The 24,758-nt window shown below is 40.4% G+C and overlaps 1 protein-coding gene across 1 annotated transcript in view; it reads left to right on the top strand.

The window, feature by feature from the left end:
• The first annotated feature begins 14,027 nt into the window (after nucleotides 1–14,027).
• Dct (dopachrome tautomerase) overlaps nucleotides 14,028–24,758 on the top strand; it is a 37,028-nt gene continuing 26,297 nt past the window's right edge. The window contains exons 1-2 of the mRNA XM_042682660.1: nucleotides 14,028–14,322; nucleotides 22,217–22,516. Of these exons, the coding sequence (XP_042538594.1) occupies nucleotides 14,028–14,322; nucleotides 22,217–22,516 (595 nt within the window). The remainder of the gene's footprint in view (nucleotides 14,323–22,216; nucleotides 22,517–24,758) is intronic.

The following is a 24,758-nucleotide window of genomic DNA, read 5'->3' as shown; positions in this document are numbered from 1 at the left end:
ATCACTACTACTACTACTACTACTACCACTATTACCACTGGAAATTACCCAGCTCTTCATGTTAATATTTCCTATAACTATAGTACAATCACTCAAACAATGACTCAGAACTGGTACCATGACACTGACTAATCTAGAGATCTTACTCGAAGCCCACTAGTTTTCCTCCTTTGTCTGTCCCTCCTTTGACAGCAGATGGCAAGTTGTCATGGTTCTGTAGGTTTCTCACATCTTTGCAGTTCTTCATCTATGTGTCTTTTGTGATTTTGACATTTTTTTGAAGACTACTGGCAGTCTAAGCCCCCTTTTTGTCCAGATAAAGAAACCAAGACCAAGAAAATATTATACAGTAAGATGATCATAAAACTCTCAATGTGAATAGATATGATAGTTTAAAATAAAGGTGGAAATGAAGCATTGAAGACAAGACCACTTCCAAGTGATGGTCTGACTCGTCACATGGGCTTAGGAGGCATGTGATGTTGGTATATTATCTTTTATCATTGGTGATAGCAGATTCAGTCACTTGGTTCAGATGGTATCATAGAGACTTTCCCATGTTTCAAAACTGCTTCTCCCTTTATAATGAATAGATAAGAAGATACTTTGCAACTAAGCAAATATAGTGTTTATAATTATACAGAGATGCCTGTGGTCCTCTTGAGGCTCAACTAGGAAGGGATTTGCTTCTAAGCAAAGAATCTCAAATCCAATCATTGGCAAGATTTGATTCCTTATGGGGCTTGAACTCAGGCCTGGGTGCTGCCCTTTTGCTTTTATGAACTCTAGGCTGACACTCTGTCATGGAGCCACAACTCCACTTCCAGTACTGCTCATTTCAGCAATATTCACAACAGACAAGAAACAATGTGAGTGCCCATGAGCAGATGAATGAAGATACTTTGTGTTTATATACAATGAAAGATCAGCCAGCCTTTGTAAAGGAGGAAGCGCTCCCATTTCTAATAACATGGATGAAGCTAGAGGACATGTTGCTAAGCAAAATCAGCCAGTCACCAAAAGATCAGCATTGCATAATATCACTCAAATGTTGGTTCTAAAAACATGTCTTCTTAAAAGCTGGGAGTATAACACTAGCTCCCAGGACTGTGAAGGGGAAGAAGTGGAGAGCTGGTAATCAGAGCATACAAAGCTTCATATGTGCAGAGAAAATAAGTTCTGGAGAGTTAATGTAAGATGTGGTGACAATAATTGACAATAGTATGTTTTATGCAAGGAATTTGCTAAGAAAATAGATCAGCGTTGTTCGCTCAAGAAGATAACTTTTATGAATTGGTAGATATGTCAATTGTTAACTAGCTTGATTATAGTAATCATTTTATAATGTTTATATATATCATATTACATAATCTTTAATATGTATGACTTTTATTTGTCTATTATATTTCCATATCGCTGAGAAATATATCAATTAGCTTGATGATAGTAATCAAGTAATTGCAATGCCTAGGAACCTCACATTGTAACTTTAATTATGTATCATTTTTAGTTGTCAATTATATCTCATTAAAGATGAGGAAAACATGAAAGCCAAGAGTGTTTTTGGTTGGGATATGGTGGGCAAATCTTGAACCAGGACTAATAGGAGTGTAAGGGGCATTGGTGTTATATTCTCCACTACTTGAGCTTGATGTTAGAATTGGGAACCAAAGTTTTTCTAACTCTCTTTCTCATTTCAGAGTTCAAACTCTGGGCTTTTGACTAATTTGACAGCCACGTTACTCCTTGAGTCATATCCCCAGGCCTGGCTTTTGGTTATTTTGGAGATGAAGTGTCTAGAACTTTGCTAAGGTTGTTCTTGAAATATGATCCTCCAGATCTCAGTCTCCTGAGAAGCCAGGATTACAGGTTTAGCCCCCAGCACTAAGTTCTTTGTTATTTTTTTGTTTATGATTTATTAATAATGCAAGCGAATATTTCATAGGTGCATTCAATATACTTTAGCAAGTTTACTTCCTTTATTACATTCCTTAGATCTACCCCTCCTCACTTTTCAATCAATATTTGATGGATTCCATTATTCTGTCTTCATATACATGTAATATATTTTTTGATTCTCTTTACCTCCCAGCACCCTCTTCTTTTCCTTCCTCCTTCTGTGGGTGCCTCCTCTGTACCCTTTTTACATTCAGGTCCCATTATTATTATTTAAAAAATATTAGATCCAGATTCCATATACGAACAAAAACATGAGATATTTAACTTTTCAGCTTGGCTTATTTCTCTCAGGATTATAATCTCCATCTCCAATTCCATTTCTCACAAATAGCATGATTCCATCCTTCTTTGTGGCTGAATAATATCCCATTGTGCCTATTTTGCACATTTTATTTCCATAGCTTGGATATTGAGACTAGTGTTGTGATTAAATTTAGGCATGCCTGTGTTTCTACTATACATTGACTTAGTCTCTTTAGGATATAGGCCCAAGAGTACTATAATAGGGGCATATAGCAGCATTATTTTTAGCTTTTTCAAGAATCTCCATACTGATTTCCATACTGGTTGTGGTAGTTTATATTCTCACTATAAGTATATGAAGGTTTCTTCCCTGACCTTCTTCCTCTTTCCCCCTACCCCTTCTGCTCCCTGAATCCTTGCCAGCATTTATTGTTGATGATGGCCATTCTGATAGGTGAAATGGTGTCATTTTGACTTGAATTTCTTCAAGTATATCAAACTTCCTTTTTTGTTTCCAATGTAAAGTTGGAATGGCTGTTGGTAGCACACTTTGATTATTTGCCTAATAAGAATATAGAGATGTTTTTTATGTTTAAGGATACTCCGCCTAACTTACGTGGTCTGTTTGGGTCTTGAATATCCCAAAGACGACATTACATTATTCACATTTTTAGACTACCATCAACAGCCAGTGTTTGGTACTTCAGAAGGGAAAAAAAATCTTCCCACTAATGCCTTACTGCTTGTGGAATGAGAATATCTGCATGCTTTAGTTTTCTTTATGCTACATATTAATTCAAGACCAGGTAATGCAGAGCTCCTGCCTGAGTTCAGGCTGCCACAACAGTTATCATGGGCTGAGTGGCTGAAACAATATACATTTCTTCACCAGGCAGGCTGGACGTCTGGGATCAGAGTGGAAACCATCTGGCTTGTGGCGAGGGCCTCTTCCTAGTTGATAGAGGGCTGTGTGTATGTGCCCACATGGAGGTAAAAAAACTAGCTCTCTGGACTTTCTTTCATGATGACACTTTAATGATGTTTCTACTCTCATGGTCTCTACTAAGTTCCTGAAGAAAATTTTTTTTTGGGGGGTGTGTGGGTCCTGATCACAATCATTCAGTTTACAATAGCTCTCAAAGAAAGTTTTTTTTCCTTCATTGCTGATTTATTTGCTTCTCTATTTTGGACTTTAACCATGGCAATCAACAAAAATCGGTAAAAATTACTTCCATTATCATCATTCTACTTATTATAACTCAGTGGTAGATTAAATTGTGTCTTGATCCATTTTGTTGCTATAACCAAGTACCCAAGGCTTAGTAATTTATATAAAGATAACAGGTTTACTTAGGCCATTGCTCTGAGGTACGGAGAGTATGGTACTAGCATTTGTTCGGTTTCTGTTGGGGGCCAGTTGCGCAAGCAATCAGAGGACAGAGGAGAAAGCAAGTGAGAACTGAGGAATCTGAACTTGCTGTATAACATCCTGCCTTCATGGAGACTTGCCAATTCTTGCAGAAACTACATTAATCCTTCGAAGAGGGTCCCTACTTTGTGATTTCTGTGCTTTATAAAGCTCTATCACCTCTCAAAAACATCACACCAGAACCAGCTTCCACATGAGTAGTTGTTGTGGTGAGCAGGGTGCTTATCATCTGCTGGAACTCCTCACAGCTTTTGTCTATTATATTATCTGCTATAGCCATTAATGCATCTGCCTGGGGTCTCGCCCATCCAAGATCATTCTCTTCTTGCTCTTGTCCTTAACCGTGGGTTTGCTTCTCATGATGACAGCTCTTATTTAAGACTGCAGAAGGTGCTTGTTCATCCTTGTAGTCACCAGACACTATGTCAAAAAGGAACAGGGATATCTTATGGGTGAGGACAGGAGGGAAAGAGTGGGAGACAGCGACAGAAGGGGAAAAAATGGTTCAAAAAGAATTGTGCCAATTATACCCGATTCATGTAACTGTAACCCCTCTGTATATGAACTATACAAAAACAATTTTAAGAAAAGACTGAAGAAGGTAGATTACTTCCTTCCACTTTAGAATATCTTCCACCCAAAAGCACAAAACAGGTGTGTTCATCACCTTCCCCCCCCCCACCCCCAGAGAAACAGAACCCAGAGAAGAGGTGAGCTTCAAGTCTAAACTATAGGAATTCTGTGGTTAGCAGAATTCCTTCTGGATGAGCGAAGGCCAGCCTTTGTTCTAGTCAAGGCTTCAACTGATTGGATGATAACTAGCCACTTTGTGAAGCTAGTTTACTTTACATGAGGATCTACTAGTTTACACGATGATCTAAAAAGAAAAGTCAAACAATGTAAACAAAATAACAAACAAACAAGAACACATCACAGAAATGCCCAGAATAATGTGTAGGAGACTGTGGGCAGCTGGTGAAGTTGACAACATAACAGCTCACACAGCAGTTCTCCCTCAGGACAGGCTGAACAGCCCCTATGAGACAAAGGTGGATTCTGTTTTCAGCGTGTTCTTTATGGCTGTCCTAGGAGGTCCTGGGCTTGGGGAGTGCCAGAATGTGGCTCTGAGATGGGCTTCTCTCACCGTTCTAGTCTTAGTATATACAGAAGTCTGTTGCAATGTGCCATTCTGGGTTTTCTTTGGGGAAACATACAGATTTGTCTTCACGGTGACCTGAGCTATCTACATGATTTGCAGATCTGCATCTACTTCTGAGGCGCACCTGTGTTCATGGGAAATGCAGAGGTGGGCCTTGGAAAGGACTGGATATCATTGAAGGAAGCTGCATTTGTCTCAAGGCACCTCAGAGAAGCCATTGTGGATCCTCACCACAGTGAGGGGAGCGAAGATGTAGGAAATGGTCCTCAGTCTCAGGGGTGAAATATTTTACTGGGATGCCTTAATCACTGCTCTTTTCACTATGGAATATAAAGGACAACAACTTCAATGTCATAAATTCAAAGATGAAGAGTATCATCCCAACTTGGTCCTAGAGGGCTGGGAAGGTGGCTCTGTGGTAGAGCGCTTGCCTTGAATGCCTGAGGCCCTGGGTTCGATTCCTCAGCACCACATAAGCAAAAAGAAAAAAGCCGTAAGTGGCACTGTGGCTCAAGTGGTAGAGCCTTGAGCTGAAGAGCTGAGGGACAGTGACCAGACTCAGAGTTCAGGCCCCATGACCGGACCCAAAAAAAAAACAAAAAAACCCCCCAAAACTTATGCTCCAACTTGGTCCTAGAACACAACTTGTCTGGAGAAACATAATGACCAACATATAGGGGTAAGAGCATATTCTACTAATAAACATTGCATTATTTATTCAAGACTTGGAGATTTCCACATTTCACAAAACTGGGATATTGCCCTCAAAAACTACAATGTATTGTCTGATAGTTTTAGAATATCCCACAAGACATGCATGAAAAACCACCTAATCCTTTGTATTTTGCAGAAGAAAACTTTGTACTTCCTAGTAAATAGCTCTATGAATTCAGTTGCCTAAGCATGGAAAGGCAAGCTAAAGAACTTTGTGAATGATGCTTGGAATTTAAATCTATCCACATCTAGCTTAAGATGTCTGCTTGCAATGGGGAGAATAAATATGCTCCCTTGAACTCACCAGATTTAATGTTCACTTTTGACAGACTATTTCAAGCTGAACAAATACCCCCGCCGTGCCCCCCACAGGACAGAGTGATACCAAGGATGAAAAAGAAAACATGGAGGTTGATTCTTCTTCTCCTATGGCCTCTCTTTTTGGATTTTTTCCATTTCACTTTTGTGTTATGTGCCTTTTGCTATGTCAAACCTAGTAGAGTGCTTGGTAAATGGAAGACTCTGCATGAGTTATTTAAATGAATAAGTCACTGAATAGCCAAGGAAAAATAGCCAAAGCACAAAAATTCTGCAGGATTTTAAACAAAAAAGAGCTAGATATTCCTTGCATTTCCCCTGGCTTGCAGGTGGATGTTGTTTTCACATCTGTGGCCAACTGCTTGAAATTTAACTTCAATTCTGTTAAGGCCTGTTGTTTCTCTTTAAACATTAGCCAAGATTTTCATATATCCTATAGATTGCTTGTGACTATAAAAATATCAACATTCTAAACTTCTCTGTAATTGAGGGTAAATCAAAGCCTTCAAGAAGTGATCTCAGTCTGTGCTCCTTCTCAGCTTATTTTTCTTATACTAGGAAAAAATGCTGTTAAAAATGAAAAATTCATAACAGCAAAATTTGCATTTGCTAGGCAGCTGTCTGCTGTGATTTGTAAGAACATATGTCTTTTCTATAGTTTATACAACAAATGGAAATTTTGCAAGTTGTTTTCTGGGCTCATATGTGTATGCTTGGTCCATGAAGTTAACGGAATTAGTGCAGATGAGATTACATGAGAAAGCCATTTTCAAAGAGAATTTCAGACAGAAAGTATGATTAGATACTTTCTGATAGTCATAAAATAATGATCTCAGTGTAAAAGCATGAGATCAAGGTCAAGAATTTTTTAAGAAGTTTTTTAATTGTATTTTCAATGATTGAATTCACTTTGTCAGTTTTTAAAAATTAATGAGTAGTCGTATCTAGTTTATCCACAACTTCTGTGGCTTTATCATATTTTTGTTTTCATATATCTTTGTTGTAATTAATGATGGAGATTCCTAAACTCTAAACCTAATCACATAATTGTAAATATTATTTGAACCAGTAGAATCTAAGATTATTTTAATTTCTGAGTAGAAATATTGAATTGAGGGGAAGAATATTTTCCATATGTTAGAGTCACAAAACTGATTTGGTTGTCAGAAGAAAAATTAGATGTGTATGTGTATATGCATAAGTATGACTGTGTATATATATATATATATGAATAGAGAATTATTAGAATAGAGAACATTAATAGAGAATTATTAGAATCAAGATTTTCTTGGTGGGGAGAATATTTCAGTATTCTTGTGGATTTCCCTCCATTGTCCATTGAAATAGGGGCAGTTTGGACTATCAATTAGAAAGTGTTACTTTTCTCAACAATTAGTGCTTAGTGGTTTGCTAGTGCAGAAATTTGAGGCTGACAATGGCTTTAATAGATTGTTTTGTGGAAATAATAATTACAGCCTCTGTTTGCTGAAGGTCAGAATTTGCTGTTCTGCTGTATGCTAGCTTCTGCTAAGCAACTTGTCCGTATGGTTCGTTCTACATTTAATCTCTATCATGATGGCTTACTAAGTGGCTCTAATCTTCTAGGGCTGACAGGTGAAGAAACTGAGCCTGCAAGCGAACAAGTGCTCTATCCAAGTTCATAGAACTGATAAGTTCTTTTTCTCTCCATTTGAACTTTGGAATGAATTTGCCCTTCTCCATTTTGTTGGCATTTTTTTTTACTGAAATATACACTTTGTACACTTATAGGAAGTTCATCTATTTGAATAAGGCAGCTATCACAAATACCCATCATTCTAAAACATTTTAAATTGAAATTATTCATTACTGAATTTAGAGGTAAGCTGTAGACACCCAGGGTTCAAAATCAAGACACAGAAAAGCTTGCAATGAAAACAAGTCTTGGTTCCCTTCTTATTCCCAAGCCCACAAAGCCCTTTTATCAACAGCCGCATGACCTGTTTCTTGAGTGTATTCTGTACATGAAAACACACAGGCAGACAGGCATAACAGACAGAGACATACTGCCCGCTCCCAGTCCTTCACAGGTAAATGTTATTGTAAGCATAGTGACCTCATAGCTAGGTGTTTTATGCATTCCCTTGAAAATTGTCACGGGTGCTCCTGGAAGACCTCACACAGTCCTCACTGCATACCGATAAGTCTGATAGGCCTGTCAGTACCAAAGTTGTCCAGAGAAGTGTACTGCACCTCACAAATGTATAGGTGGTGTGTACTGGGTTTGGTTTGCAGGGGACAGAGAAGGGACAGATATTCTCTCCATCCTACAGATCCGTGCTCTGAAGAGTGGAGTAGCTCGATTACTTACTCAACTCAGCTGTTAAATTATATGGGTTCATATAAGAAGAATCCAAACTGAATACCTGGAATAGAGTGATCGGGTCTGGCTGGCTCCATCTTGGCCACATGGTGAATGGGGTAGGGTCTGGCACCGTCTTCATGGTGGGGGAAGGTGAAGCCATCATCTCCAGGTGATGGGTATACCTGATACCTGAATCCCCGCGGCAGAGGGAGGTACTTGGCTGGTAGGTTACTAAACCTGTCAGTCCAGTGCTTTGGACTAGGCATTTCCTGTGACCCTGCCCTCTGACCTAACCCTGTTTAGGCCTGGACCATCTCAGGTGCCAGGACACCAAATAATGTGTCTCTGTGTTCATGTCCTGTCTCCTATCTCCTAGGTCTTCTCTTGTCACAGTGGTGTACCAATTCATCTCTGCATTGGAGTTGAACTGGTTTGTTGGTATTGTTTTGGTTCTGTCTTTCCTCTCTGGTCTTCATGGCTCAGTTTCCTATCAGTGTTAAGTGTATTTGCTGGTTGCTGGTCTTTGAGACAGGAGTCCATCATGTAATTGCTGGCCTTTTAATAAAGACTCCAAGATTCGACTTCTCAAAATGTGGCTTCTTTGTTTTCTCACCTTACAACAACCCTGTCCCAGGTGAAGGGTAAAGACAATGATAAAACGAGCATCAGAGGGGGAAAGCATACATGACAGAGAACTGAGATAAATATACAGATGAATGTGGCAAAATCTGAAATTAAAAAGCATGCTTGATGTATAAACACAGCTTTAAGGATCAACCATCAAAAAATGCATGCAAAAAGGGAAAAATAGTCTCACTGGACATGACTGGAACAGCTTAGCCCATTCCCACCTCTTAATTCCTCTGAAGAACAATTCCTGCCACCAGGAAAAGAAAAGCTCTTAGATGTAGGAAAGCAAAGCCTTATCAGGACAGATGCTCAGCTTTTAGGAACAATTCGGATGCAGGGAAAAAAATAATCTCATTTCCCCATGATGTGGCAGCAGAGAATAGATAAAAAAGCATCTGACAGAGGAGCCCAGCAGGGGGCTACACATAGGAGAATTTTCACTCAGAGACTGGAGAGAGAAGAGCAGGCAACTCAGTGACAGGCAGAAGAATGCTGTGTATGTTTTCTCTGTATTAACCTTAGCCAGGGCTCTAAGACATTCACCATCTTATATAATCGCTGCCCAGGTTTTGAGCTGTTTATTTCTTCTTTTCAGTGTGGGGAAGGCATGGCTGTCATCCAAGCTTCAAAGTTTTGCATGCACACCCTATATCATCCATGCACACATTCTCTAACATATCTCATATAGAGATTAAGGATCTAATGCATTGAGTTCCTCTTATAGCAAGATGGGGCTAGGGACCAAAAAAAAAACAACAACAACAAAATGTGTGGGACATCTTTTTATTTTTAATTCAGTCTAACCTCAAATTGTAAAAGCAGAGGGTAAAATGAATTGTTTCAAAGAAGGCGTTTTCCTTCTCTCAACTCTATGATGAACTCTTTTCTTTTTAAACTGGATTTCAGAACATTCCTCCCCTAACCTTTGATTTTACAGTTTTTATGGGCAACAAATGATCTTGATATACTCCATGATATCTCCTGGATTTTGTTATTCAATTTCTTACTGCCTTTTCCTCTTGTAACTAAGGCAGTGTTAATTGTAGCCATGCTTACTATCTGTGATCTTTTGGAATTCTGTTCTTAGATCTGTGATCATTCATACCCATTCCTCAGAGAATCCTTCTTCAGTTTTTCTCTAAGTCTTGTCTTGCTTATTCGATTGGATGTTGATTACCTTTGGTTCACACAGAAATATCCATGTGCATGTATACTTCTTTCAGTCTTATGGCTCAAAGGAGGTAAAAGAGCTAAAAAAAAAGATATGATTTGCCAAATAGAGAAAATAACTTAAGAAATCTAAGAAAGAAAATAATTGAACTAGATACTACACAAGTCAATCGCATGATGTGAGGCCTGTAGGCTTGACATTAAGCTCCATCACTGTCCAAAGCAAATACCATCCTGAGCTTCACAAGGCTGAAAATTTGGAGGTAGTGGTTACTATAAGGAAGGACAGTTCTTCTGGACAGTAGGTTCTGAGAGAAATCTCTCGAATGTGAAGTATATTAGATGATATTAAGAAATACCTTATGATCTTCACACACTAATTTCCAAAAACATACTTTAATATAGGATGACAGCTTGTTACCCAAAGGTAATTCAGTTAATTCCAGGCTAGCAGGGAACCAATCCTGATTCTCAACTGCAATTGGTCTCCTCTTTCGGGATGAGGATTTCTTAATTTCATCTTGGATAGCAATAATGAAACAATTCACTTCAATTATGATCATTTAAATTTCAAGGAGCTTTTTTTTTGGTCATTTCAATGAGGTAACATAAGGTAGCACAGAACCAGCCACAGAGTAGGAAGTAGAAGAGAAACTAAGGCTTTTAGAACTTAGAAAATGTCTCTGTTGTAGGCTTGCCATCTAAGTTCTAATAGCCTTAGTTTCTTTGCAATAAAATCAAGACAGTACCCAATGAATGAATTAATGCTAAGGAGAAAATGAAATAATGCAGTAGTGGATGGTAGATGGCTAGGTGTAGCCATGTTAAAATGAATAGTAAGGAGATGAAAATTGAGTGGCAAAGAGGATTCTGAGCAAGAATATTCCAGGTAAAGGGAAGAGTAGCACAAAGGCCAAGGGGGCTATGTGTGAACAATGTGATGGTAGATAGCACTGTGCCCCTGAAGAACAAGAATGAGGGAGGGAGGGAGAGAGACCATCTCAAACTATCTATGGTAAGGCATTTTTCAAAGACAATTTTCAGTCATAGATCAGCATGTGACCCAAATAAATGCGGATGACCAGATTGCAACTTGAGTCACATGGTGAAAATTAGCTAATCCCTTAACCGCACCCTTCCCTCTTTAAAGAGAGGACTGATCACGTGCTCAAAGGTGTGACAACGTTTAGTCAATGGGAACATTACTACATGCTGGCTTTTATTTTCCTGCCCTGTACTGGTCTTTTTTTATTTTTGGGTCCAGTCGTGGGGCCTGAACTCTGGGCCTGGGCACTGTCCCTCAGCTCTTCAGCTCAAGGCTAGCACTCTACCACTTGAGCCACAGTGCCACTTACAGCTTTTTTCTTATGTGGTGCTGAGGAATCGAACCCAGGGCCTCATGCATGCAAGGCAAGCACTCTACCACTGAGCCACCTTCCCAGCCCCTTGACAGAGACCAGGAACGTGTTGTGGACCATGCTTTGAGTAGTGCATGCAGGAACCTCAGGGTTTACTGTATGTACACTGGAAAACTTTGTGAGGGAAAGGAGAAGGAGAAGAATGAAAGATTTAAGGACTAATGGAGAAGACTGGTGGTGGAAAACTGGAGGAGACAGGAAAAATTCTGCCTTGAGTCCATTAAGCAAGAGCTGTTCAGACCCCCAAGGGAACTAGTCAGCCTACAAGTGAGGCCAGAACTAGAGTCATAACAGCCTGTGTTAAAGCCTCAGGAAGCTGTTATGGAGCACAAATCTTAATGATAATAAAGGAATCTCAGGAGCTAGGCCTTGGGATGTTCTGCTGTGAGAGTTAACATCCAAAACTGTAATTCTAATGTTCATCAAAGTCCAAAGCTTCATAAAACCCGGAATAGACACCTGTGGTGTTACCAGGCTGGCATGAAGTAACACTCCATAAACATCCATGGATTGAATGCACGAGGTCCAAAATGCCCATCCAACTCTGAGGTACTATGATTCTAGCATTCAAGTTTCCATCTGTGATATGATGGGTTGAATGATACCCATTCTCCCTGCTTCCCCCCCCCCCCAATCCTGTAAATGTGCCTTTATTTGGAAAAAGAGGTCTCCGTTGCACATGTGATTGTGTTATAAATCTTAAACTGACTTCTGGATTATTCAAATGGTCCTTAATCCCATGACATTTCTTGGAAGAGACAGAAATGGAGAAGCACCACCAAAGAGAAGATGCCCTCTACCTATGGTAGAGATTAGAATGTTCTAGATTCAGTCAAGAAAGCCAAGGACTTTCTGGAAGCCACCAGAGGCCAGAAAGAGCAAGTAATCTCTTGGGAGGACACACACACACACACACACACACACACACACACACACACACACACACACACATACCATGCCCACACCTTGATATCAGACTTCAAGCCTCCAGAATGACAAAAATAGAGATTTCTGTTCTTTGAAGTCATCCAAGTTAGAGTAATTTGTTATAGCACCCTGAGGAGGCAAATGTCTCTTTATATCTTAGCTGATGGGGCTGCACAGTTTCTGTCTGTACCTTTGTGTCATTCTCATTCAGTGGTTTATGATTCTAGCTGCATAGTAAAACCCATCCAGAAACCTTGTGAAAAGGCTGATGTGTGGAACACCCTTCAGAGATTCTGAGGCCAAGAAGTAAGCTCCACTGTCAAATTAGTCACTTGCATTTACTATCACGAGGGTGCCACAAGGATACATGGTATGGGCATACCCAGATACCTTAAAAAAAGCCTTTAAGAAATTTCTTTGAAATTAACATTAAGTACGTCTCTGTAGAAAGCATTCTTTGAAAAGCTAGCTGAAGCAGTTTCAGATCGGCTGTCTGTCAGATCCTGAGGTATCATGACAGTTCTGTTTCCACCATAAACAGAGGCTCTGATGAGTGACCTTGGTCACCCACTGGGCATTCATCTTGCTTCATCCCAAAGCATCTGGGAGACACTAGTCTACAGACTACATCATGCCTAACTGGAACATAAAGCAAAAGATGCACTTGTCATTTCTCACTCCAAACTGTCCCATTGGTCTCTGGACAACCAGTTCATGACAGTTGGGAGGTTCTGGTGGCATGTACTGCACATGAATGAATGAAAAGAAACCTGCTGTATAGATGTGCTGAATGGGAGAAGAGCAAGTCATTAGGCAGAGGGAAGAGAAATCTCATGGTAGAACAAGGCAGTTCCTTGTCTACCAGTCCTAAATCAATGTTGCTTTATTTTTGAAGTTGTATGACCTCCCGTAGTGGTCGTTCTTGCACGTCAGTGAGCAGTCATGAGGCAAAGTAGCTAGCGATGTGTGCTCTCGTGTAAAGGGCCTTTGACGAAGGGCTCACTGCATCTATTGACTCGCTGGGAAGTCTGAGGTCACAGGCTTGGCTGGAGCACATGAGCCCAATAAAGAGGGTGGTTTTACCCTCCTGAAACAAAGCCAGAAACTTTATCTGCTCCATTGTGCACTTTGGGTCATGTGCTAACAATGAGGATTTCTCTAGCTATAATTCCCCTAATGACGGCTTCTCCCAGCTTTTCCAAAACCCCTACTAGGCCCCATGACTTGGCAAACCAGACAGAATAAAGGCAGCACGGCGTTTGGCTTTTGAACTAGTTCAAGGCAATTAAAGTCAAGGGCTAAGGAGGGAAAGAGGAGGCTTAGAAATACCAGCATAATAAGCAGTAAGACTGGAGTGTTCTGTAAATTAACTCAATTAGACAAAGCCTGATTTAAAGGTGGAGGAGAGATGGCAAGAAGCATTATCCTCATTAAATTTGGCTGTTAGAGGCATTTCTTACGAAATTAAATCTGTGTTAGTTATTTGAATCACATAAAATAGTGTGTGCACGAGCAGGTACCCATGTGCACATGTGTAGATTCTGTGATTTTTGTGGGGATTTTGAAAGGAGAGGAATAGAATGCAAAGAAACTAACACAAAAAGAAAAAAAAATTAGACGAGTGAATGAATGCCCAAAAACTTAAGAAAAGAAGAGGAGAAGAGCCAGACCTAAGTCAGGAGGAGAGGCTGAACGAGTTTTCTCAGCCATTCAGCCATGAGTCCTGTGCAGTGGAGGCTTCTGTTTGCTTGCTTGGGTTATGGAAGTCTACTGGGAGCCTGGGCACAGTTTCCCCGGGTCTGTATGACCTTGGGCAGCCTGGTGAGCAAGGAGTGCTGCCCACCCCTGGGTGTGGAGCCAGCCAATATCTGTGGCTCTCAGGAGGGTCGGGGGCAGTGCACGGAGGTTCAGGTGGACACCAGGCCCTGGAGTGGCCCTTATGTCCTGCGAAACCAGGATGATCGTGAGCAGTGGCCCAGAAAGTTCTTCAACCGGACATGCAAGTGCACAGGTGAGGCTCCTCCGGGCAGATCTAGCCCACACCCTGAGCTTCGTCTTGGCTGAGAAAACAACCCTTTCGAAGGGAGAGATGAGACTGTAGACAGAGACTATTAGCCTAGGCTTTGAAAAGCCAGCCTGTTGTGTTTTTGGTAGCAAGTGTGTCAGGAAGGCTGAGATCCTGGTTATTTATATTCTTCCCATCCTCCTGTACTTTTAGCTTTGAAAATGAAATAGCTATTACCTGGGCCAAGCCCAGTTTCATGAACGCGTGCCAACATACCTTTGACTTGCTTATTGGAAGGGGGAGGCTAAAGGCCTAGAGTGTGCTTTGAAAATAGAACAAGTCCTTTCAAGAAGAGTAGGGTGCACTGCCCTGCCATGGGTTTGCACTTGCTGGGCATGGGTGGGAGCGGTTTGCCTGGCCAAGACGGAAGGCAGGTGCTCTGCAGCCCTGGCCTCAGCATTTCTCAGGGTTTGGACAAACCTCAACCAGGGCCCATCATCCTCGTTAACAGGAAGAGTTAGCAATGCTTCTGCCACGGTTGGGGAGACAGACAAGCAGCTTCCTCCATCAAGTGGGAAGGAAGGCTGTTGTTCAGTTACAAATTGCCTGGGTTCCTTGTCTGAATTGGAAGTGGGCATTACAAAATTTGCTCTGTGTCCTTCCTTGGAATTTTGGTCTCTCTTCCCACCTATTTTTTGTTTAATTTAATTAATTTATTTATTTTATCTGATTGCATGTCTTATGTCTCTGCTCTTCTGAGCATACTCAAATAATCCTCTCCAATCAATCTGGCTCCTTTTTGGCTTCCAGTAGCTGTGTAGAGCAGTGATAAAGGCTGGCAGGACATTTGAAAGACAAAACCCCCCATAGGTAGCAGCTTCATTAAATCCTGGTTCTTTGGTGGCTGGCTGTCTTACTTCCATCCTCGTATTCTCATATGATGCTAGAACTAAGGAGAATATAGAAGTGAGTTGGTAAAATGTTACCAAGAGAAGATACAAAGGCTGGTAATGTTGATATAAGAATGACATTAGATTTTCTTTACAATGCTAAAGCTCTGGCTTTATAATCATTATGTGTGCACATATATGTTATAAATAAGTACTATGTTATTACTTATTTACTTATTTATTTTGTGGTGCTGAGGATTGAACCCAAGACCTCACCTATGCTAGCCAAGGACTGAACCACTGAACTACATCCCTAGCCTTTGCAGTTATATTTTCAGTGATGGGAGTCACAGAGATTTTTTTCAGTCCTACTTTTGCCCTAGATACTTCTTGTGACAAACGTTTTCATAACACATTGACCATATTTATTTTTTTCTCAAGATATTAAGCACTTGCTTCTATAGACATTCTCTTACAAGGTTTCCTGGGTTCTTAGCCTATGAAGGCAACTTGCGCAGGGCAAACCCCACTAACATGCTACTCCTTTGTATTAAGCTCCCGAGCACTTCTATTGTAATTGTTTTCCATGTTAATGGATGATAAAATGCCACGACATTCAAAAAGTTGGACATCTCCTTTTATAGATTTCTGGGTGAAAAGGTTTTAGTGATTCAGAGATTAATGCTAACTTTTCCTGTCCCTAGCTCCTTTCTATTTCAAATCTGCATTGCATATCCTATCTCATTTTTTAAGTGATGGCACAGTAATTATATAACATGCAGGTTCTCATTTGGATACATCTGCCCATGCATAAAATATACTTTGATTTACCACCGCACATGTATTTTTTAAAAGGCAAGAATAGGAAGAGCCAGACAACGGCAGAATAGAAGGGGTACTTGTTAAATATCAAATCACTTTTGCCAAAGGAATGTTTATAAATTTTCTCCCACTTATAAGCAATCTACTTTAGAACAAAACTCATTATGCCTTATTCAAAAGACTATGAGCCGGTAATAGATCACATCCTGTAAGTGCCACTATATAACCACTGCACTGCATATCCACGGAAGCTGGGCTTCCTTATCACTGCCTGTGTTCTTCATCATTAGCCATGTTCCTGGCCAGGCTGGGCCTGCAGGTCCTTCCTGTGATTTCTCTATGTAATTGGCTAGATTCACTCAGTATCTTTTTTATTTTTTAAGTTCATATCAAATTTTTGTGTCCATGTGAGGTTTTTTTTTTAAGTCACTTAAATTTTGCTGTACAGCAACTTTAATTTAATAGACCATCTTTTTTCCCCCTAGCTTTAGTGATGTATGCTTGGCTTCGAAATACTTCATTTACTTCATTTAGTAATTCAGTTTCCTGAGTTTGGACCCAGGTTTATCTCTGAGTTGCTGTCACCACAATCAAGGTAATAGCCAGCGTCTCCACATCTCCAAAGATTCCTTGTATCTCATATTTTTTTTTTAAAAGTCTTTTCTTTTGTCAGTAGTGAGGCCTGAACTCTGGGCCTGGGCACTGTCCCTCAGCTCTTCAGCTCAAGGTGAGCACTCTAACACTTGAGCCACAGCGCCACTTCCAGCTTTTTCTGCTAATGTGGTGCTGAGGAATCTAACCCAGGGCCTCATGCATGTAAGGAAAGAACTCTACCACTGAGCCATTTTCCCAACCCGCCCCCCCACTTTTTTCTGGGCCATCAGGCTGCTGATAGCCCTCACTTTTGTTACTGCACTGAAGAAACAGTAAAAGTAACTTCAGCCTCATAAATGAAAGGCAAGTGCAAACACTGATATGTAAAAAAAAAAACAACCCTAAATAATATATTTCAATTCCCTGTAGAACACTTCTTTATTTTCCATAGACACAAATTAAAAAAAAATTGCTGAACTTAATTGTCAGGCTAAGCTGTGTTTCAGGAGACTTTGGCATTCACTATTTACCATTTAAAGCATTGCCAGTTGGCATTTATGAGAATATGACAGTTGCAGCTGTGTCTCTGGACTTTTGGAAACAAAACCAAACCAAACCTTGAGCACCAAATAGTTTTGAACAGTTGGCTGAGAAGTTCTTGTTTGTACAAGTGACTAACTGCCTCTATTTTCCAATCTCTGAAATGGGGATAATGGGGAAACCACACTTGTAAAATCTTTTTTGAGCTCTGTAGATGAAAGGACCTACGTGAGTATAAAGTATTGTTATTAAAATAATAGAATCTCTAATTAAAAGGAATAGGCCATTTAGAGTTCCTTGTAAATTCACTAATCACTGGCCGTTATTTAGTCTAATAACTTTCTGAGTTTGAGCTGATGCTATGCATGTAGGCACATGTGATGTTTAGCTGTTCTCTTTTTCTTTATCCCAGTCCTAAGTCAGGTGAGGACTCAGACTCTAAATTTATTTTTTTCTCAAGGAGATAGATTGCTATCCTTGATTTTAAGTCTCCCTCTCTCTATTTCCCAGTAACCAAACCTCATTCTTTCTTTCCCACTTATGAACTGAAAATTCTGATACTTTCTTAGCATTAGTTAAGCAATGTGTTGAAGACATTGCTTGGTCTTTGAAAGTTCCTTGTTCTCCACAGTTGTGAAGGGTTTCTGGTCTTGGGAGTCAGTGTTCATTGTTGTCATCTCTCATCCCTCAGAGATGGGTATATTTCAGTGTTCACTTCCTACAGTTAGACGAGTGGGTGTCTTCTCGCACAATGCACAATGCCCACACCTTATTTTCCCCTTGACTTGGACACTGTGCCTTGTTTGCACTTATATCCCACTGGGCCTGATGCCTTGGATGTAAGTTTTCATCGTTTCTTTTCCTTTCCTTTCCACCCATTCACTTAGCATTGATTTAGCACTGATTGTATTAAGCTGTGTGAGAGGCAAAGAATAACATGATTTGTGAGTGTGTTCAGTGTCGTGATAGGTGAGGTGGAGAGGAAAAGAAATCATTGCTTTCCTATTTGAAAAGTACTGACAACAATAATGCTAGCGCTAGCATACGATTTTGCACGTTCCCTTGTCTTAATGTGCTTGAAATGGGCGTCTGACCCTAATATGGAAGGCTCTGAGAGGTTAAGTGCAAAGTTCCTGAGTGTGGAAACTTCTCTGAATGCACAGAAGGCTCTGTGGCCATGGAGGAAGGCCTGTGGAAATTTTGTTTTTCCAGGACTGTATTTATTATTATTTAGAGCAGTTTCAGGTTGACAGCAAAAGTGAAACAAAAGCACAGAGAACTGGAAGCTGGTGGCTCACACCTGTAAACTTAGCTACTCAGGAGGCTGAGATCTGAGGACTGAGGTTTGAAGCCAGCCCCAACAGGAAAGTCTGTGAAACACATATCCCTAATTAACTAGCAAAAAGCTGGAAGTGGAAGTGTAGCTCAAGGATTGGAACACCAACCTTGAGTGGAAAAGCTAAGCAAGATGCAAAGCCTGGAGTTCAAACCCCCCAATATGTTGGAAATGAACTTTACAACTTGGGGTGTGAGGGAGAGTTGGAGGGGAAAAAAACAAGGGTGGGGATAACAATGTTGGACAAGAAATATACTCGTTACCTTATATATGTAACTGTAACCCCTCTGTATATAACCTTGAAAATAAAAATTAAATTAAAAAAAGACAAAAAAGCCCCATTACTTTCACATACACACACCCACACACATGTTCACACACACACACACACACACACACACACACACACACACACACACACATACACACAGTGTAGCACAGAGAACCCCTCATACTTCCTACCACATGCCACCCCTGGACATATAGCTTACCCAGATACTGCACTAAGATACATGTTTAGTATACTGTTTGTTGAAGGAATAAATGAGGGAGACAATTAGTTATTGATAATTTTGTTTCTATCAAGCAAAACAAACCATAATAGAGGAAGTTGTTTAGTCTTGAAGTTTATGGCATTAACTATGAATTATTCAATTTGAATAATGAGGCTCCCAAATTTAAAAATAGACTTTATGCCTTTGAATATAGGAATGTTTCAAATTTATTATTATAACATTACAAGTGTTATTCCTTAGTATTTAAAAAATATTTGAGCTGCTTGAGATTCACAGCAAAAAATATGAATCTGAGTCTGGAAGTAGATTTTTTTTTTTACTTTTGTTTCCTATGTTACTGAAGCAGGAAAATACAAGCAATTCATTTATTTAAGTGTAGATAAAAGCCAGATGTTGGTGGCTAATGCCCGTAAGCCTAGCTACTCAGGAGACTGGTTTAAAACCAGGCTGTGCAAGAAAATCCATGAGACTCTTACCTCCAATTAACCACGAACAAACAAACAAACAAACAGAAAAAGTTAAAGCTCAGGGACAGCACCCAAGCCGTTTTAAGCTCTGGGACCAGCCGCAAAAAAAGTTTAAATACTTTGCATGTTACAAAGGAGCCCAAAATGCAATCAATTATTGTTCCGTTGAGCTCATCCTACCTATTGTATTTTTATTTACTTTTTGTTGTTGTTGTTGTTCTTGGGGCTTGAACTAGGGGCTTGGGTGCTGTCCTATAGCTCCTTTGCTCAAGGCTAGCACTCTATCACTTTGAGCCATAGCACCACTTCTGGTTTTCTGGTGGTTAACTGGAGATAAGAGTGTCATGGACTTTCCTGCCTGGGTTGGCTTTGAACCCCAATCCTCAGTTCTCAGCCTCCTGAGTGGCTAGGATTACAGATGTGCCTATTGTATTTTTAATGAAAATTTCTTTGGCCATCAAACAATCTGGTGCCATTGGCTCAAATCTGTAATCTTGGCCACTGAGGAAGCAGAGATCTGAGGATTGCTGTTAGAATCCATCCCAGACAAAAATGTCTGAGAGACTATTTTCAAATAGAGTCTAGCAAAAAGCTAGACTGGTGGTGTGGCTCAAGTAATAGAGCACGAGCTGCGAGTAAGAAAGCCAAGCAACAGCATAAGTCTCTGAAGCAGTAGCATGTATTATTCCCTACCTGCTTTACGTTTCCATCATTCATTCGATACATTCATTGCATACAAGGCCAAGCCCAGGCATCTGTCGTGAGTTAGCTCCCTGGGTTATGTATAGAGTTTGTAAGTCCAGCAGTTGGTATGACAAATGTGAATGTAAGGGGGATTAAGAGGTGAGCATAGCTCAGGCCCACCTGACTCTGACATGTAGAACAGGGGCATTGATCATTGGCAGAGTGCTTGCATAGCATGCATGAAGCCCTGGCTTCCATCTCCAACATTGCAAAATGCCATAAAGAGGATCCATCATGCGGTTTAAAGAGGGAGCAGGTAGCCCAGGCCCGAGGAGTTTAGGAAGAAAGGTTAAGAAGGTGGGGGGAGAAGTCAAAGGCACATTGAAAGACTGAGCTATTGAAAGCCAACCTGGGATATCTTAGAAGTGGGTAGCACTAGTCCTGGTCCCTTGGGCAATGAAAAATCAAGGACACAGAGCAGCTGACAGTGAAACTTGCAGGAATTTTTTTCACTTGCTCAGGTGGTGGCAGCTAATTCACCTTTACGACCTGCCAGCCTCCATTGATTTTTTTTTTGTCTTCATGCTGTTTCCTTTGTGAGATAAACCCATGTTTTTGATGCTAGTCTACTTGCATTCCTGGAAGCCTGCTTGTTGATTAATTTTGGCTCCACTGACGCACATGTTCTCTCCCTCTGTAAATCAATGAATGGGCCTGTGCCGGCCCTGGGGACAGCAGGGTTCAGGGGAAATCCCAGGCTACTGATCAGTCCAGGGTGGGGCCTGGCAGGGACAATGGATGGACAGATCTGTGACTGTTAAAGAGGCCTTAGAGCATGTGCACTCATCTACTAGGATGACATAACAAATTATCCTGGACTGGGTGACTTAAACAACAAATGTATTTCCTCCTAGCCCTGGAGGCTGAAGTCTAAGAACATCTGTCTACAAGATTGGTTTCTTCTGACACTTCTTTTCCTTTGACTCAGGTGGCCATCTTCTCCCTGAGTTCTTCCACAGTCTTATTTTATGTATGTCTGTGTCTCTCTTTCCTTTCCTTATAAGGACAATAATCATACTGACTAGGACCTTTTTTTACATAATTATCTCTTTCTTAGGCTTTTTTTTTTTGTCATGGGGCTTGAACTCTGGGCTTGGGCACTGTCCCTCAGCCTTCAGCTCAAGGTGAGCACTCTACTACTTGAGCCACAGCGCCACTTCCGGTTTTCTGGTGGTTAATTGGAAATAAGAGTCTCAAGGACTTTACTGCCTGGGCTGGCTTTGAACCATGATCCTCAGATCTCAGCCTCCTGAGTTTATGGGAGTGAGCCACCGGTGCCCAGCCATAATGATCTCTTCAATGGCCTGATCTCCAAATATTTATAGTCACAAGTTTCTGGGGGTTTGCACTTGAGTATGTTCATTTCAAAGGGGACACAGTTAAGCCTATAATATTTTGCAGTGTATTTTATAACCGGTTTCTTTACTGGGATTTTTATGGAACTTTCTAATTGGATTTCATGTCTTGTTTCATTGCTGAGATTTTTAGGGAAGCTTCTAGAGCATTTCATACCCTGTTTCTTTGTTGGGATTTCTATAGAACTTTCTAGAACATTTCATGTCCTGTTTCTTTGCTGGGATTATTCTAGGGAAGTTTTTAGTGTTGGTCCTACTTAGATTTCGAGAGGAGATTGGGGGGTGGGGGGGAGGAAGTGGACTTTTTTTTTTTCTTTTTTCATCTTTGACTTTATTAGCAGAAATTTATTGCCCCACAAAGCAAAAATTCCTCAAAAGGATGACAGGAAAACTGTTGAGGAAATACTGAGAACACTTAGGTTCTAAAAATATGGTGACTGGGTAGGACTGAGAATGGGCGATTGTTACAAATCATATTCTTTGTATGTATCTGGCAACTGACTTGCTTTCCTCTATGTATTTTCTCATTCTCTTCATTCTTCCCCCAAATTCTAGTTCAGAAACTTGTACCAAACGACATCAAACATCTTTTCTCTCCCCCCCCCCCCCCATTTCTCTCTCCCTTTCTATCAATCAGGAAACTTTGCTGGCTATGATTGTGGAGACTGCAAGTTTGGCTGGTCGGGCTCCAACTGTGACCAAAGGAAACCACTGGTTGTGCGAAGGGACATCCATTCTTTGACGCCTGAGGAGCGGGAACAGTTCCTGGGTGCACTGGACCTGGCGAAAAGGAGCGTGCACCCCGACTATGTGATCACCACCCAGCACTGGCTTGGCCTGCTTGGGCCCAATGGGACCCAGCCCCAGATCGCCAACTGCAGCATTTATGATTTCTTCGTGTGGCTTCATTATTATTCTGTTAGGGATACATTATTAGGTGGGTTTCCCTCTCTTGGCGTAAGGCTTACTGCAAAAAACGTGTGATTGGGTGAGGATGTGGGATGGAAAGTCACTTTGACCCCAGTTCATGAACAAGGAAGCAATCAACCTCCAGGCAGGAAGTGGCCGGTCTGTCAATGGGTAAAATTACCAAATACTGCCTAAAGTTGGAATGGAGATGTTTGGTCCTGTATGTCGGCTGCAGATGCCTCGGGTTATGTTCTTGGTTCAAAGCCTTAAACTGTCCTCTGTGAAGTTATTAATCCTCAAAGTCATGTTCAGTGCAGTGGAGGCAAATTCCTTTGATTCCAGAAAAAAAAAAGAACTTCAAATCTGGCCATAGAAACCCTGGGTGACCTTTTCTTCAAATTAGAGGAATTAACTTGAGCCTGTGGCAAAGCACGTGGACCTTCTTTGTGCACAATTGATATCCATGTTGGAAATGTGAATCTTGTTAAACTTACTTTTAGACTTTCCATTAGATAATCACTTACAGTATACATAGCCACTGCTAGGAATCCCTGACTTTATTTTATTTTATTTTTAGCTTTATTGTTTAAGAAAAGTGTAAGTGGAATCACAGCAAGGTAGTTTCTTTTGCCTTGCCTTTTGGCCTATGGTTTTATTTGATGCTTTCAAAAATGGTGAAATGAAAATGATGCTGAGGAAATATTGAGAACCTTCTCAGGTTCTAAAAATTGGGTGACTGGGTAGGACTGAGAATGGGAGATGGTTTGTTATAAAGTGCATTAATCAAATAGGTGGGTTGTTTATCAGTTGGAGAGAAGCTATCATATTGTTCCAAGAGAGTCTGAATCTATTCTAGATTCTTCTACCAACTGTTCCTAATTTTAGTGTACTTTTTGGGGGGATCACAGTAAATAAAGACAATTTATTTCCCCTGGAATAGTACTATTCTTACTTGAAGTCTCCTTTCCTCCTAGTGTTTATCATTTATTCTCATCCTTTGACATTCCCTCATCATTTTGTGTGGAGAAATTTGAAACTGAGCTCTAGATAAAAAACATTTGAAAAACCTTTCTGCCTCCAATAACAGACACAACAGTTCTGCTCGTGGTATGAGTCTTTTTTTTTTTTTAAATACCTGCCTCACAGGTAACCATCTGTCTTTCTTTATCGATAGATAAGGAAAGAGGCTCTTCCGACTATAAACCTTTATAGTTTTCCTGTCATCCTTCTGAGGAATTTTTGCTTTATGAGTGGGTAGTCTCTCAAGAGGAAAACTATAGTTTCTGGTCATATTGAGGAATTAAATTTATATTCATGTCTTTTCAGCTCTCTGAAGTTATTATAGATACTTTGAGAAAGGACTGAAGTTAGCTAAAGTTTCTACATAACCATCCAAAGCTGTTATAAGCGGGAGAAGAAGGATGGAACAGGCAGTAAGGAGGGCATTAAATTGCCCAAAGCGCCTCACTAAAATTGGCAGTTCCAGTGGCCAACTAAATTGCTTTGAATGTTTTTTCTCTCTTCTGGTGTCCATGACTATGCTTGTCAGCTAGTAGTTGGAGCTGATGGATGAGTGAAGCAGAATCTGTGGAAGTTCCTTTTGATTGAATAAATACTGCATTAGGATTCTGTGTGGTCAGCGTTGCTATGTAATTAATTAGTTCTTCCCTTATAAATTTGTGCATTTGTAAGACACAAATGTCTTTTAAAATTATAGTTCATTTGGGTCTTAATAACCTACAGAGACTGCATTTCTTCTTAATGCATAGTTGGTTTAAATTTATATTCTATAAATTCCTTTTGGTTCTAAAATTCTTAAATTCCCTTTGATTCCAGAAAAAAAAAAGGCACTGTTGGCACATACCTGTAAGATGGGATCTAAGGATCAAGGTTCAGAGCTAACCCCGGCAGACAAATCGGTACTAATCTCATCTCTAATTAACCAGCAAAACACCAGAAGTGGAGATGTGGCTCAAGTCGTAGAGTGCCAGCTTTGAGTGAGAAAAATCTAGAGAAAGCTAAGCAAGAGCATGAGGCCCTGAAGCCCTAGTAATCCTCCTTCCCCTCCTTTCTTCCTCCCCTTGCTAAAACAATTAACTATATAGCAAGGCTCTTAGTAGGAAAAGTACTTGAACTTTCTGGGTCCCCTCTAAAAGTCAGATTTTTGAGAGATGAAAGGACTTTGTCTTAAAAATGTTACTTGAAATTCTTTTGTCATGATTTTTAAAATTTTCTTTATTATTACAAAGGTGATGTACAGAGGGGTTACA

This window comes from Dipodomys spectabilis, unplaced genomic scaffold, assembly GCF_019054845.1.
Source record: "Dipodomys spectabilis isolate Male_0828 unplaced genomic scaffold, ASM1905484v1 ptg000075l, whole genome shotgun sequence".
NCBI classification, from domain to species: domain Eukaryota; kingdom Metazoa; phylum Chordata; class Mammalia; order Rodentia; family Heteromyidae; genus Dipodomys; species Dipodomys spectabilis.
Note: the sequence above shows the minus strand (reverse complement) of the source record. Positions and strands in the feature narration are given on the sequence as shown.